The 15,852-nt window shown below is 38.2% G+C and overlaps 2 protein-coding genes across 2 annotated transcripts; one reads left to right on the top strand and one right to left on the bottom strand.

The window, feature by feature from the left end:
* Positions 1 to 276: 276 nt before the first annotated feature.
* On the bottom strand, positions 277 to 1,191 carry LOC120124885 (probable membrane-associated kinase regulator 6). The gene is made up of 2 exons (XM_039143451.1): positions 502 to 1,191; positions 277 to 417 (listed from the first exon to the last, which is right to left on the bottom strand). The coding sequence occupies exons 1-2, from the start codon at positions 1,166 to 1,168 to the stop codon at positions 410 to 412; spliced, it is 675 nt and encodes a 224-aa protein (XP_038999382.1). The 5' UTR covers positions 1,169 to 1,191; the 3' UTR covers positions 277 to 409.
* A 10,367-nt stretch (positions 1,192 to 11,558) lies between these two features.
* On the top strand, positions 11,559 to 11,930 carry LOC120124992. Its single transcript, XM_039143523.1, has one exon. It carries the CDS (start codon positions 11,559 to 11,561, stop codon positions 11,928 to 11,930), a length of 372 nt encoding a protein of 123 aa, XP_038999454.1.
* The last annotated feature ends 3,922 nt before the right edge of the window (positions 11,931 to 15,852 follow it).

The following is a 15,852-nucleotide window of genomic DNA, read 5'->3' as shown; positions in this document are numbered from 1 at the left end:
TGGTATTTTTATTTAATTTTTTAAATAATTATGACGTCGTCCGGTTCTTCCGACCGATCGGACTGATTCGACCGGTTGAACCAGTGAACCGGTAACATGACCGGTTCGCTAACCGGTCCGGTTCGCTAACCGGTAACATGATAGAATATTCTCCCTCTCATTAAATTAAATTAAAACTTTACAGAAACAAAGGAGAGGATTCCTTCAAGTTGTTAGCCCTACTCTTTAGAAGAAGAAGACATTAATATATTTTCAGAACAGCCATTTTTCTTCTTCTTGTTCTTCTTCTCCACTCAAAAATATACATGCTCACGCACAAAAAAGAAAAAAAAAGTAGAGAAGAAAGTGGACAAATAACAAGTCGCCAGATTTTCTTCTCTCCCATGTGAATTGAAAAATCCTCCTCCATTCATTTGCCTGAAAACGAAATCGGATGGAATAATATCAGCACCAACGTTTGTTTGGTTCCAAATGAAAATAAGCTCAAATGGCTAAGCTTACCGATTGATTTTTTGCAATGCAGAACCGCCTCGTAGATGGAGCTTTCGGAATCGCACGAGTTCCGCCACTCATCGGCGCCGGAGTACGCGACGCTGATCCGAGGAGATGCTTCAGCTGAGTACACCCATTTCTTCTTCGTTTGAATTCCCGCATCGACGCTTTCGGCTCTACCGTTCGACTTTCTTCCCCGTATTCTCCTATACAATGGCCTCAGAAAATCCAAGTATTTCGATAATATCCTTCTGGACAATCTTCGACACCGCGAGAGAGATGGACGGTTTGTTTTACTGGGCGGAACCGCCGGCACTTGTGAAGAAGTAGCTATAGCCATGGCTGAAACTGAATCAGAAGCTTCAATTTCATATGCCTCGATCTTCAAAGGGTTAACAAAAAAAGGCACGATGTAGCCATCGGAAAAAAGCTCATCTGCATGAACGAGCGTGAGAGGAGCTTGTGAAATGGGGAAATCAAACTTGAAATCTTGAGAGCGTCTGAAAAATCTGTTGGAAGGCGGCATCCTGGGATCCATTTCGATGAAAGAAGCTTCGTCGCATGCATCAAGCGAGGCTCTTAACGAGCCGTCCAAACCATCTGAAGAAGCTGGTTTTAGGTTTACTAACCAACTATACGAAAAGCTTTCAATGGAGAGCTGCTGGGATGCTTCCATGGCTTCCACTCTTGTAAACCAGCACCGTGTAATCTCAAATACAACAGCTTTATATATATGGATATTTGGCAAGAGACAACGGGTTTTCATAAGTAGAAAGAGAAAAAGGAGAAAGAAACGTAATTGTGAGCCCCCAACCATAGTATAAAATAGCGGTTGCGGCATCTGTTGGTGTCGCGGTTGCGGATGTTGCGGACGTTACGTAATATGTTGAGGTTGTCGCGGGCGTGATTTTTTAACATGTTATGGCTGTCACGGGCAGTTGCGTTGCCTTAATATTACGTCGCGGTGACCTTCAAAACCGTTACGATGCGACCGTTACACTGCGTTGCAGCCGCAATTTAATACCATGCCCCCAATCCCTTTCTGTTAACACACATAGTGTGATGTTCCATCGACCCTTTACCCCACATTTGCTTTTAAGTTAGCAGAAAAGATGACCTCTCATTGCTAATTTGTTTAATCAATAGTCATAAGAAACCGGAAAATATAAAGAATTTAGGTTCATGCACATTTCTTCTTTATCTCAACAAACTAATGCAACCGATTTTCTCATACATTCATACGCTAGAAAATGCGAATCAACAAGCATAATTTATTCAAGGTGCTACTTAAAGTCTAGTCTTAAACAAGCCAAATACCTTCATACGAAAGTATTAAAGCCATTGATGGACGGTTCACCCTTCTAGTTTGAGTGTATATTTACGGTTAACGAGAGAGTGACATGTGTCTAAAAGAGAGAAAAATGAATTATTATGAGAAATAAAAAAGAGGGTCCATTGGATATGGGCAGCCCATTCTCATTTCCATTCTTAGAGGTATAAATAGAGACCTTTAATGTGTACGACAATCGTAGGCAGTGACAAGTTTAGGAATTTAGAAATAAGGGTCCACAATTTTAATATTCATTTTTCTAATAAAATGGGCATGCAAATTTCTTATGTTTTTCCCTTCCCCTTAAGACATTGAACTAAATTTAATAATGATATGAAATAATGACATGCATAATAATCGTCCAATAAAATAGATACCAAAATTTACTTAGAAAACTATTTCAGGATAAACTAGGAGAAAATTCACTAATGTCAAGAGAATAAGAATACAAGAGGAGTCCTCATGGATAACTTAATCTCTAACTCAAATAGATACTTGATTACAGAGGAAAACTAAATAAAATATAAATCTACTTTAATAAAAGTATCTACTTTTAATAAAACTAGGATTCTCACTTTTCAAATTTAAATATTAATTAATTTGTGTCATTTTGAGTTCAAGTCAAACTCTAACAAATTTCTACCTTGACATGAATTTTTAAAGTACAAAGGTTTAGAAACAAAACAACATAATTAAATGAGACACCCAAACTCAACAGAAAACAATTTTTCACTTCAATGAACAAGGATCTCCACCTTTAGAATACATTCTCCATTTCTTCCACGAAATCCACTTAGAGATGTATTCTTTAACAATGATTGCCAACTAAATCCAAAGCTTGCCGAAAATTGGATTTAGTCTTCTCATCGATAAGGAAACGATAAGTGCTAACTTTGCTCATAACTTGTTCACTGCAAGCAATATCATGCACGACACAATTCCGATCATCAATGACAATTCTATCTTTTTTGTTATACTCACAGAAGTAAATTTTCTTCTTCTTGAATCTGTTATGCCCATAGAACTTAACTTTCTTTATCTTCTCAAATCCGTTATGTCCATGGAATAAAACACTTTTCTGCTCCCAAAACCGTTGTCCATGGTTGTTTTGTTCAACACAAAATCTTCCTTTATTATGAAGGGAATAATAATATTTCCTGCATAATATAAAACTTGGCAACATTCCTCTCCCATTTTATCATAATAAGAGAGATCTTGCAAATTTACGTACCTCTACCTTTCACAATTTGAATATGGTGTTGTGATCCAACAACGACTTCTCATACTTTGAAGATGTCATTATTATGATCGAGTCAAACAACTTGAACGTTCTGATACCAATTTGATATAATATAACGACATGCATAAGAATCGCCCAATAAAATAGACACAAAGATTTTACTTGAAAACCCCTTTTAAAAAAATACAGGCAGAAAATGAGAAAATTCACTAATATCAAGAGAAGTCCACATGAACAACCTGATCTCTAACTATGACCCTTAGTATCTATTTATATGGATAGATGCTTGATTACAAAGGAAAACTGAATAAAGTAGAAATATAATTTAATAACGTTATCTACTTTTAATCAAACTATATGATTCTTATTTTTCCAAATTTAAATATTAATTAATTTGTGACACCTTAAATTCGTGTCAAACTCAATCAATTAACTTACACAAAATAATGGAGGTGCACTTGGTCTACTAGGGGGCTTAGTGCATCCGCCTTTGACTATAAGATCATCATGGTTATTTGTAAGTTGACAAACAAAATAGATCTAATAATTAAATTTTGAATTTTGTTATGACACGTCACGTAAGCATATCATATGATTTTTTTTTATCAAAAGTCCTCTTTACGCCCAATAATTGGTCAAAGGTTTGTATTTTTAGGAATGTAGGCTAATAAAAAACTCGGATAAAAAAGTTTCTGAAAATAAATATCCGAAAATATAACAAAACCCCAATTAAATGTAACATTATCTGTGTATTCAGTGGTGTATCCACATTGATATTAGGGTGGGCATGTGCCCGTATGAAATTCAAATTTTTTTCTTTAAAAGTCAAAATTTTCTTTATTAATGTATGTGTGGCTATCATGAAATTTTATGGTGTCCACCTTGAAATTTTATCTTATCAAAAAATTTATATTATTAATATATATATGTTCACCCTAAAAAAAATTTCTAGATCCACCAATAACATTAGATACTTTAACACAAAACAATGATCGGCCAGATATACAGAACTTTGACTCGGACAATGTAGCAATTATTCAAGAAGACAATGGACATAAATAATATTTGTATTAAAAATAGGTCATATGCAATGATGCCCATCGTCACACGTTACTGCAGTTGGGTCCTTGAATCAGTTAAGGGGATATGTTAGATATCTCATGGGGAAGTAAACCAGGGGAAGCAAATATTATTAAGTTCCATTGGTAAGGAAATTTCAGGCTTTTTCGTCCACTAATAGTCTAGTGGTGGTGAGTTTGAATCTCCTCAAAACTTGAACGTTAGAGAAGGTGAAGTCGTTTTCATTAAAAATGGAAATATTCAGTATATTATTAATTTACTTACAAAGTACAAAAACAAAAAAGCAGACAAGGTCCCCAAGCGTTGTCGGAGAATGAAATGGACATTGACATAAATTTCTAGGCCAAAAGCCAAATACTAGAAAATAACTCTAAACCCACTGGTCCCTGCATTGCATCCACCTTCAAGATAACAAGCACTGGATAGAGAGCCTAAACATTCAAAAAGCACTAACCATCGTGAAAAGAATGTTTTTCTTCGCACAAAAATATCATTATTGCTTTCAGGGAAAATAATCATCTATTATATAATATTAAATTGGAGCCGTACCTTAATGTCTTTCAAAGTCATCGCCATATTGTAAATCATATCCGAAACATAAAAACATAATTATTTTTAGAAAATAGATCACATCGCAATGTTTCCAAAATCTGCAACTACGTTATCATATTTGCAACCGTAACCTCAACAATAAAAGTAACCGCAATTTAATACGTTATCTATTCAGTTATTAACATCCTCCCATAAAACTTGACAACTGCATAAACACCACTCGGTGAAAGGGAGGAGGAAGAGCCCTCAAAGAGACTATCTCCTTCGATATTGAGGCACAAATTGGAGCAAACATAATACAAAGGCTAGGGGGCAATTATATAGTCGAATTGATTTAAAAAAATTTGAGTTACTACAATTAAGAAGTAATATTTTATGATTCAAACGGTATTTGAATTTTTTAGCCTAGTTGAGTTTACGAAATCTGAATCGAGTTAAATTGAGTTGTTAAATTTATTTGTTCAAATTTAATTGTAATTATTTATAATATTATAGTACGGATTGATTCTAAGTTAAACGACTTATATATATATATATATATATATATATATATATGGGTTAGGATCCACTTACACAATGTAAAACTCTTTAGTCTTACACAATGTAAAACTTTTTAGTCTTACACAGATTTAAGACCATTGGTTGAGTGAAAATAGATGACCCATATTGACTCATTGTTTTTTTTCCCAAGTGAATATCTTCACATCCCTACTATTAATTTGGATCATTTATTTTCATTCACCCAAACGGTCCTAAATCTTTGTAAAACTAAAAGATTTTTACATTGTGTAGTGGATCTTGCCCCTATATATATATTCTTCGTATTCTTTTTTCACATATGGAAGATTTATAATATTATTTAATAAATCAAATATCATCTATAATTATAAAATATATTTATTGTGCATTTTTTAAAAAGAATAAATTTTAAGGATAAAGTATTAATGAGAGTATAAAGGAGTTAAGGAATTGGTAAGAAGAAATAGTTTGTAAAAAAAAACCTACAGTTGAAGGACCAAAATTAATTAAATGTAAATTTGGGTGACTAAATAGTAAAAATATAAAAATTATTGTTAAAAAAATTGAATTTACATAGGTATTTTATAGTGTTAGAGGAGCATGTAGTTTAAAATTGGAAAAATATTACTTAAAATGAAGGATAAATTGAAGAAAAAAAAACATGTAAAGTTAAAAGAATTAAATTAACAAAATAAAATATTTATTTATTTTTATCAAAAAATAGGAATCAAAGCTGCATAATTATTTTTTTTTTAGTAAAAGAAAAAAAAACCACAAGAATTAGTGGATGTCTCTTCTTCTCAGCGTCATTTGTTCAGAGCTGAGGATACTTTGGGTTTCAGGAGGTGGAGCAGCTAACAAGGTAAGTCCCCGATTCCTCCCACTACTCGATTTGGCGAATTTTATTCGCATGGGCGTTCGCTTCACGTGGAATATATCGTATGTGGATTCTCCAATTCCGCTGCAAGTAACCGCGGATTCGTCTTAACAAGGCTGAATCATGCAGGGAAGATTGGCTTTCGAGTGTTGTAACTGCCTCCTTATTATCAAGCTCAAGCTGTAGATTCTGGATACCGAGAGACCAGGCAAGTCCCAGTCCATCGAGCACAGCCCTGAGCCCACAACTCGAACGCTAAACAGCGGCCAACATTTCTGCTGAACCCCATAATCCAGTCGTCGGTACTATTTCGGATGACTCCACCGCTTGCTGCTTCCATCGTTACGGGGTGCATGGATCCGTCGGTGTTGAGCTTGAGGGTTCCAGGTTCAGGCGCAGTTCACTTAATACCAGCTTTGTGTGCTTTGTAGGTTGAATGAGAGCCATGGTTATCCTTCCTGGTGCACGCCCAAGCTTTATCCGAAAGAATGGTTGCCATTGCTAACCAAACTTTCCCTTTGAACACAAAACAATTACGGTTCTTCCATAGTCTCCATATGAGGACACCAAACAGGTGTTTCCAGTGGAACTCCAGGTCCAGGGTGTCCAAACCTGCATTGTTAGACAAATTCAACTGTAACCAATCTAATAAAGGGGAAGAGAACGAGTGAGGTGACAATCCCAGGGTACATGTAGAATAGTTTCATTGCCTTCCCCACACACCGGAGAGCAGCCTACATCCGTGATACCCCGTCTCTTATGTTCGCCATTGGTCTTGAGTCGGCGTCGAATGACAAGCCAGATGAAGTTACGAATTCTTTGTGGTCATTTGAAATCCCACGCCAATTTCCAATTGTCATCATTGGCATCCCACTTATCTATGTTCAGAAGATTGAAGGCTGATTTAATGGAGCACACGTCATAGTATAAAATAGCGGTTGCGGCATCTGTCGCAGTTGCGGTTGCGGTGCTGCGGACGTTACGTAATGTGTTGCGGCTGTCGCAGGCGTGATTTTTTAATGTGTTGCTGCTGTCGCTGGCAGTTGCGTTGCGTTAATATTACGTCGCGGTGACCTTCAAAACCGTTATGATGCGACCGTTACACTACGTTGCGGCCGCAATTTAATACCATGGCACACGTCCATTTTGTCCCATCTCCAAATAGGGAGATCGTTGCCTTGGTCGGCATCAGGAGGCAGAATACTAAGGATCCTATCAACCACATCGTCCGGAAGCAAATGGTGAAGGAGTTGGAGATTCCAATTGCCAGTATCCGATACAAATTCACACACCTTAGCTCGAGGATTTGGAACCGGGTTCACGATGGAAGCGTTAGCAAGGGTAACCATATCACTAATCCAAGAATCATTCCAGAAGCTCGTGTTGCGACCGTCACCAATAGACCAACAAACGTTCTCTCGTACATGATTCCAAACCTTGGACAAGGATTTCCAAACGAAGGAGCCATACTTCCCATCAATGAATAGAGGCATGGGTTCCTTCACTTTGTACTTTCCTAGCATGATTTGAGCCCAGATCGAGTTAGGTCTCATGAGGAAATTATAGCCAAGCTTAGCAAGGAAGATTTCATTCCGAGCTCTTAACGAACGAATGCCGAGTCCCCCATGTTTGGTGGGCTGACAACAAGTCTCCCAATTAACCAAATCCAGTTTAGGATTAAGTTTTGTACCTCCCCAAATGAATCTTCGCGCAATTTGTTCCAGCTGGTCACATGTGCCCTTTGGAATTGCCAGTCTGCATGAAATAGTTGGAAACGGTAAGAAGAGTGGACTTTGCTAGTGTGATCCGACCAGCCAAGGATAGTTTCGAAGCTGTCCAACCACTTAATTTCTTCTCAACTTTGTCGATTATGAACTAAAAGGCACTCTCAGTAACTCTGTTGTGGAACAAAGGCATGTTAAGGTACTTACCGAGATTCGTAGAAAGTTGAGTCTTGTTCGAGTTAACTTTGCGCCTATAGAATCTGCTAAATTGGTCTATCATTGCTCCTACTAGGTGGGTTTAATGTTGGGTGGCTCTGCGAAATAAGACGAGGTCATCTGTAAAGAAAAGAAGGGACAGAGGAGGGCTACCTCGAGACATAACCATAGGCTCCCAAAGATTGTTCTCCATGGCGTAGTGTATGCTCTGTCCAAGTCTTTCCATACACAACACAAACAAGAAGGGGGATAGAGGGCAGCCCTGCCGAATTCCTCTGGTAGGTCCAAATTCATCAGTAAGAGACCCGTTCCAAAGGATTTGCATAGACGAGGTGGTTACCGCATCCATAATAATGCGCCGAATGTTAGACGGACATAGGGATGGCAACGGGCCGGGTTCGGGCCGGGTATTGGTCCCCCCGTCCCCGTTTAAAAATCCGGTACCCATCCCCGTTTAAAAAATCGCGGGGATTTAAACGGGAATCCCCGTCGGGTAATCGGAGAAAACCGCGGGGAAACGGGTATCCCGTTTAGCACAAACGATTATTTAAACAGGTATTGGGCCAGGTATTGGGTCGGGTATTGGGTCGGTATTGGGCTGGGAATCGGGCCGGGTATATATATATATTTATTTAAATTAAATATATATTTTTTATTTAAATTAAATTTATTAATATTATATATATATATATATATAAATAATTATTTTTAATATTTATCGGGTCGGGTATCGGGACGGGTAATCGGGGCGGGTAATCGGGTAATCGGGGCGGGGATTACCAAACCCGTCCCCGTCCCCATCCCCGTTTAAAATAAATGGATTTTCCCCGTCCCCGTCCCCGTCCCCGTTTATCATCCTCAAACCCGACCCGTTTAATTCGATTTTCGATTTTCCCCGTCAGATTCAAGTTTTTTTTGCTTCATATCTTTGAGAGAGAGTCTTCAAGGAAGTCTCATCCAACGTGGTCATAAGCTTTTTTTCAAGTCAACTTTAACCGCCATCCACTTAGTTTTTCCTTTCTTCCTCTTCATTGAATGTATCGCTTCCTGAGCCACGAAAATGTTATCGGTAATGTTACGACCTGCAATAAAGCTCACTTGATTCGGAGAAATAATATTTGGGAAAATTATTCAGAATCTATTAGCAATAATCTTCATGATTAATTTGTACAGAACCAAACACAAACTGATAGTCGAAAGTCTGCATAAGATTCAGGATTCTGAACTTTTGGAACAAGTACAAGAACAATTTTATTAAAAGCAGGGCCGATAGAATTACCGTTGAATATACCTTTAACCCATGAGCAGATGGAGAGGCCTACCGTATCCCATTGGTTTTGAAAGAACAAAGCATGGAGACCGTCCTTCCCTGGTGCTTTAATGGGACTCATGTCAAAGAGGGCTTTAGTAATTTCCTCATACTGAACGGTGGCATCAAGGAAACGAGCTCCTGTTGTTACAGCTTAGGGAAGGAATTTTTGATAGGATAAGTACCAGATCGGCCACCATCGTCCCTATATTATGAAGCAAAGAAAGATATGGCTTCTTTACGGAGATTTTCTTCGTCGTAGCACCAATCATTATTGATTTTGAGGGCTTGGATCCGGTTTGCTTTCCTGCGGTTAAGAGCGCGACCATGAAAAAACTTAGTGTTTCAGTCGCCATCGATGATCCATTCACATCTAGATTTTTTACGCCAAAGGAGTTCTTCGTGATCAAGGACTTCATCTAGCTTTGCGCGAATCTCCATCTCTTTATCAATGAGGTAAGTGTTGCCGGAACGGTCCATATCAGCTTGAATATAGGCTAAGTGACGTTTGAGTCTCCTCTTTTCCAAGACTATGTGGCCGTAGACATCCCTGTTCCAAAGTTTGAGAGTTTATAAAGGAATTCACGGAATGAGGGAGATTACCTTCAGGCCTCCAGTTATTCCTAACAAAACTGTTGAAGTCCGGGTGTTTGGTCCAGCCTGCTAAAAAGCGAAACGGTCTAAGTTGATTTGGTCCACGATCGCTACCTGTGTGAAGAAGTATCGGGCGATGGTCCGATTTGACCCGTGGTAGGTGGTTGACAATGTAATTTGGAGCCAGCTTGAGCAATCTTTCATTAGCAATCATGCGATCAAGCCGCTCGAAAACACCTCCTCGCGTCCATGTGAGGCTGGGCCTTTAAAACCCAAATTTGTAAGTTGATCGTTGAGGAAGTCTCGAAATAAATTACAGACTATCCCTCTACGAACACCTCCACTTTTCTCATCACTGGAGAAGATAGCATTAAAATCGCCGGCCAGAATCCACGGAACATCAGTGTCGATTCGCATTTCACCCAAGTCTAGCCAGAGATTATGTCTTTTTGTCCTATCAGGGCTGCCATAAACCACGTTAATATAGAAAAAAGATATAGAATTAGGCCACTGAACTTTAACCTGGACATATTGAGGATGGGCAGCCATCACATCGACTATAAGGGGGTCATTCCATATGAGCCAAATGCCACCAGAAAATCCGAAGGCTTCCGCTCTAAAGGAGTTATTAAAACCAGTCTTAGCTATAACTTGATCAGTCTTAGAACCGCTGATCCAGGTCTCCATAAGCGCCACCAAATGGGGTTTGTGCTCTTGAGTATATTCTTTCAAATTCTTGGAAATTTAATTCCGCCGCATCCCTGACAGTTCCAAGTCATTAGTGTAAAATCCATAAAGAAAAGATAGAGAGTACCTTAAAATTAATTTCCTGCAGCTTGAGCTTGCTGTTCATTCCGATCCATGCTTATTGGTTGCGAGTTTTGAATATTGGTCACAACCTCTGCCATAGCTACTCTTAGAGGAGTATTGTTTGTAGCTGTTGGAAATGTCTCTAGTGGCTGCAACTTATCCTAGTTTTTAGGAGTTTGTTATGCATTTTACTTAATCAAGTTTAGTTGTTGTATTTTAGCTAAGTAGTTGCCATGTTTTATGTTAGTGGCAGTACATGGAAACATGGGTAGAAGTTTCAGCTTATTAGTTATTTGTGATGTATTTAAGCAGGTTTTTACTTGAATGAAAATTGTCTTTCATCTCTTTCTGTTTTTACTACAAATTGGTACCAGAGTGAATCTTCTTGAGGTACCTATGTGAGAATTGAGAGACTACCATCAAACCAAACTTCACAAAATGCAATCTGAAATTTCTTTTTCAGCTGTAGCACCTCCAGTGTTTGAAGGTGAAAACTACCAAGTTTGGGCAATTAAAATGGAGTCCTATTTGGAAGCAAACGACCTTTGGGAAGCTGTTGAGGAGGATTATGAAATTACTCCTCTTCCAGCAAATCCAACGGTTGCTCAAATAAAGAACCACAATGAGAAGAGGCAAAGAAAATCAAAGGCTAAGTCCTGCTTGTTCAACGCTGTTTCTGCAACAGTTTTTACTAGAATTATGACCTTGAAATCAGCCCAGGAAATCTGGGATTTTCTCAAGACGGAGTACGAAGGCAATGTGAAGATCAAAGAGTGTGTGTGCTGAATCTGATCAGGGAATATGAAATGCAAAAAATGAAGGAATCAGAGACTATCAAAGAATACTCCGATAGACTTCTGAGCATTGTAAATCAGGTAAGATTGCTTGGCAAAGAGTTTTCTGATTCTAGGATTGTTCAAAAGATTTTGGTTACTATTCCAAAAAGATTTGAATCCACGATTTATTTGTTGGAAAACTCTAAGGATGTGTCAAGCATTACGTTGGCAGAATTATTAAATGCTTTGCAAGCTCAAGAGCAACGAAGGCTGATGAGACTTGAAGGCACCGTTGAAGGAGCTATTGCTGCAAAGTTGCACATCAGCCACAATAATAAGGGGAAGAAGAGAAATGAAAAGAAGAGTGTAGAAGATCAAGCTTACAGCAAGGGAGAAGGAAGTGATCAGTAAGAATATCCATCATGTCAACACTGTGGAAAGAAGGGTCACCCACCTCACAAATGTTGGAGGAGGCTAGATGTTACATGCAACAAGTGCAAACTCTTGGGACACATTGCAAAGATATGCAAGTCCAAAGAGAAATATCAGCAAAGTGAGGCTCAGGTTGTCGAGCAAAAGGAGGATTAACTATTTGTTGCTTCTTGTTTTGCAACTAGCATTGCAAATGAGAGTTGGCTGATTGATAGCGGCTGATTGATAGCGGCTGCACCAATCATATGACACATGATATTGAGCTTTTCAAAGAGCTTAATAAGGTGGTTATGTCACAGTCAGAATTGGAAATGGAGATTTCATTGTTGTCAAAGGTAAATGTACTATTGCCATTGAAAGTAGTCTTGGTACTAAGTTAATTCAATATGTTCTTTATGTTCCTGAAATTAATTAGAACCTGTTAAGTGTGGGTCAACTGCTTGAAAAAGGCTACAAAGTTGTGTTTGAAGACAATATGTGTTCAATAAAAGATTCAAGTGGGTCTGACATGTTCAAGGTCAATATGAAGGGAAAAAGCTTTTCTTTAAATATGATGGAGACAGAGCAGGCTGCTATGATGAGTTCGGTTACTACAACTGAGCTTTGGCACAAGAGGATGGGGCTTTTCAACCACGTTGCTCTATTGTATATGAGGAGAAAGAATCTTGCAAGAGGAATTCCTCCTCTGGATGATCACTTAATAAGTTGTAAAGCATGCAGATTTGGAAAACAAACTAGACCCTCGTTTTCTAATGCAACGAGCAGGGCCAGAACAAAGCTACAACTAATACATACGTATATTAGAGGGGCTATACCTGAATTTTCTTTAAAGGGGAGTAAATATTATATTCTCTTTATTGATGATTTTAGTAGACTGTGTTGGATTTATTTCTTGAAATTCAAGTCTGAAGTGGCATGAGTTTTTTGGAAATTTAAAGCTTGGGTTGAGAACCAAAGTGGCTGCAAAATTTAGGTCATAAGATCTGATAATGGCAAGGAATACACCTCAGAACAGTTCAATATGTTTTGCGAAGATGCTAGAATTGAGCACCAACTCACTACTCCATATACTCCTCAACAAAATAGAGTGAGTGAGAGGAATAAGAACTGTAATGGAGATGGTACGGAGTATGCTACATGAGAAACGGTTGCCGAAGAAGTTTTGGGCAGAAGCTGCGAATACAGCTGTGTTCCTGTTGAATAGGCTTCCCACGAAGGCAGTGCAAGGGAAAACTCCATTTGAAACATGGTATGGTTATAAGCCTTTTTATCCAAAATTTTAAAGTTTTTGGTTGTGTTTGTTTCACTTATGTACCTAGTGTGAAACGAGATAAATTGGATAAAAAGGCAAATTCTGGAATTTTTATTGGTTATAGCACAACTTCAAAGGCTTATAGAGTCTACCAGCCCAAAACTGGTAATATTCTAATAAGTCGAGATGTTCATTTTGTTGAAGATCAACAGTGGAATTGGGAAGATGAAGAAGTGAATCTAGTTCCTAATATTGAATCATTTAAGGATGAGAATATTGATGATCTTCCAGTTAGGGGAACTAAATTGCTTTCTAACATCTATGAAAGGTGTAATGTTGGTGTTTTAAAACCGACAGATTTTTATATAGCTAAAGATGATCCAAGATGGATATCAACAATGCAAGAGGAGCTTCGTATGATTGAAGGGAATCAAACATGGGAGTTGGTTCCTAGGCCTTGTCACAAGAAGGTCATCGGAGTAAAGTGGGTGTTTAGAACCAAGTTAAATACAGATGGTTCTATTAACAAGCACAAAGCCAAACTTGTAGTGAAAGGATTTGCTCAAGTGTTTGGAGTAGATTTTTCAGAGACTTTTTCTCATGTTGCTTGACTTGATACAGTCAGATTGCTTATTGCGTTGGTCGCACAAAAGGGATGGAAGTTATTTCAACTAGATGTGAAATATGCTTTTCTTAATGGCTATTTGCAGGAGGAAATTTACGTTGAGAAGCATGAAGGTTTTGTGGTGGATGGAGAGGAGAATAAGGTGTACTTGCTTAAAAAGGCCTTGTACGGTTTAAAGCAGGCTCCATGGGCATGGTACGCTAGAATCGATGAGCATCTCCTTAGTCTTGGTTTCGAAAAAAGTCCAAGTGAGCCAACACTATATGTCAAGCATTTAACTGTTGATATTTTAATCATTTTCATTTATGTAGATGATATCTTAGTGACTGGAAATAATGATGTGTTGGTTTGAAACTTTAAGGAAGAAATGAAAGTATTTGAAATGACAGACTTGGGAACCATGGCATATTTCCTTGGGATGGAGGTAAGACAAGATCATCAAGGAGTCTTTATTTTTCAAAGAAAGTATGCTAAAGAGATCTTGAAGAAGTTTCACATGGAGAATTACAAGTCAGTAAGTACTCCAATGAATCAAAAAGAGAGACTTTGCAAAGAACATGGTGCAAAAAAGGTTCTAGAGGATGTCTATCGGAGTCTTATAGGTTGTCTAATGTATCTCACAACAACAAGACCTGACATTTTGCATGATGTAAGTGTCCTCACCAGATTCTCCCAAGCTGCTAGTGAAGAACATTTTATTGTTGCTAAACGACTGCTGAGATATGTCAAAGGAACTATTGACTATGGTGTCATGTTCAAACATGGTCAAGAATTCAATTTTCATGGATTCTCTGATAGTGATTGGGGAGGATCCTTAGATGATATTAAAAAGCACTTCAGGATATTGTTTCACGATTGGTTCATGAGTGTTCTCTTGGAGTTCAAAGAAGCATGATATAGTGGCTCAATCCATTGCTGAAGCGAAGTTTATAGCTGCTACAGCAGCTGTAAATCAAGCCTTATGGTTGAGGAAGATTTTGAATGATTTATCTTTGAGCAAAGGAGGAGAACATAAGTGTTTGTGGATAACCAAGCTGCAATTGCAATCTCCAATAATCCAGTCTTTCATGGAAAGACCAAACACTTCAACATTAAACTTTATTTTCTTAGAGAAGTCCAGAAGAATGGTGAAGTTTCTTTGCTCTACTGCAGCACAAATGACCAGCTGGCTGATATATTTACTAAGGCTCTTCCAAGGAGCAGGTTTGAATCATTGAGAAAAGCTTTAGGAGTTTGCAACTACTGATTCAAGGAAGAGTATTGGAAATGTCTCTAGTGGCTGCAACTTATCCTAGTTTTTAGGAGTTTGTTATGCATTTTACTTAATCAAGTTTAGTTGTTGTTTTTTAGCTAAGTAGTTGCCATGTTTTATGGTAGTGGTAGTACATTGAAACATGGGTAGAAGTTTCAGCTTATTAGTTATTTGTGATGTATTTAAGCAGGTTTTTACTTGAATGAAAATTATGTCTTTCATCTCTTTCTGTTTTTACTATAGTAGCCTTGGCCTTAAGCTTCGATCCTCTATCCCGAATGACATAGGGGGAGTTTCTTTCCTTGGTGCTAGTAGGAAGGCGATTAGTAGTCGAGACCTGTTGCTTCGGTTTTGGCCGCACTACGGCAGTGGTTTCCATGCAAAAACTTAATGCTTTATGATGGTTTGAGTCCAAAGAAATTTCTTACGTTCGCCCCTCCATCCCTAAAGAGTTATCAAACACGGGATTAATATTAGACAAGAACCTAGACCCATAAAGCTTACCGTCTCAGCTTGATTAATGTTATTGTCGAGGGTTGGAGTGGTGTTTTCCACGTGCTGGTCCTGGTTCCCATTAAAATTTTGCATGGGATTGTTGACGCGGGTAGGCTCCATGCAAAATTTTGCTTTGGCTGTTTTCAATCCTTGATGTAGGAGGAGTGGGGGCCACCACAGCATTAACCCTCAAGGGTTTTGTCAAATATGAGTTCTGAAAGTTTATGTTGGATGGGATCACTCGGCCTTGATTTCTGCCGTCGTTTTGCTGCACAGA

Source organism: Hibiscus syriacus, unplaced genomic scaffold (genome assembly GCF_006381635.1).
Source record: "Hibiscus syriacus cultivar Baekdansim isolate YM2019G1 unplaced genomic scaffold, ASM638163v2 tig00110429_pilon, whole genome shotgun sequence".
In the NCBI taxonomy this organism is placed as follows: Eukaryota; Viridiplantae; Streptophyta; class Magnoliopsida; order Malvales; family Malvaceae; genus Hibiscus; species Hibiscus syriacus.
The sequence above is the reverse complement of the archived record's forward strand: the minus strand, read 5'-3'. Positions and strand labels throughout refer to the sequence as shown.

Bases quoted from the DNA above. Each gene is read 5' to 3' on its own strand.
- LOC120124992 (XM_039143523.1), top strand. From the start codon at position 11,559: ATGAAGGAATCAGAGACTATCAAAGAATACTCCGATAGACTTCTGAGC.
- LOC120124885 (XM_039143451.1), bottom strand. From the start codon at position 1,168: ATGGAAGCATCCCAGCAGCTCTCCATTGAAAGCTTTTCGTATAGTTGG.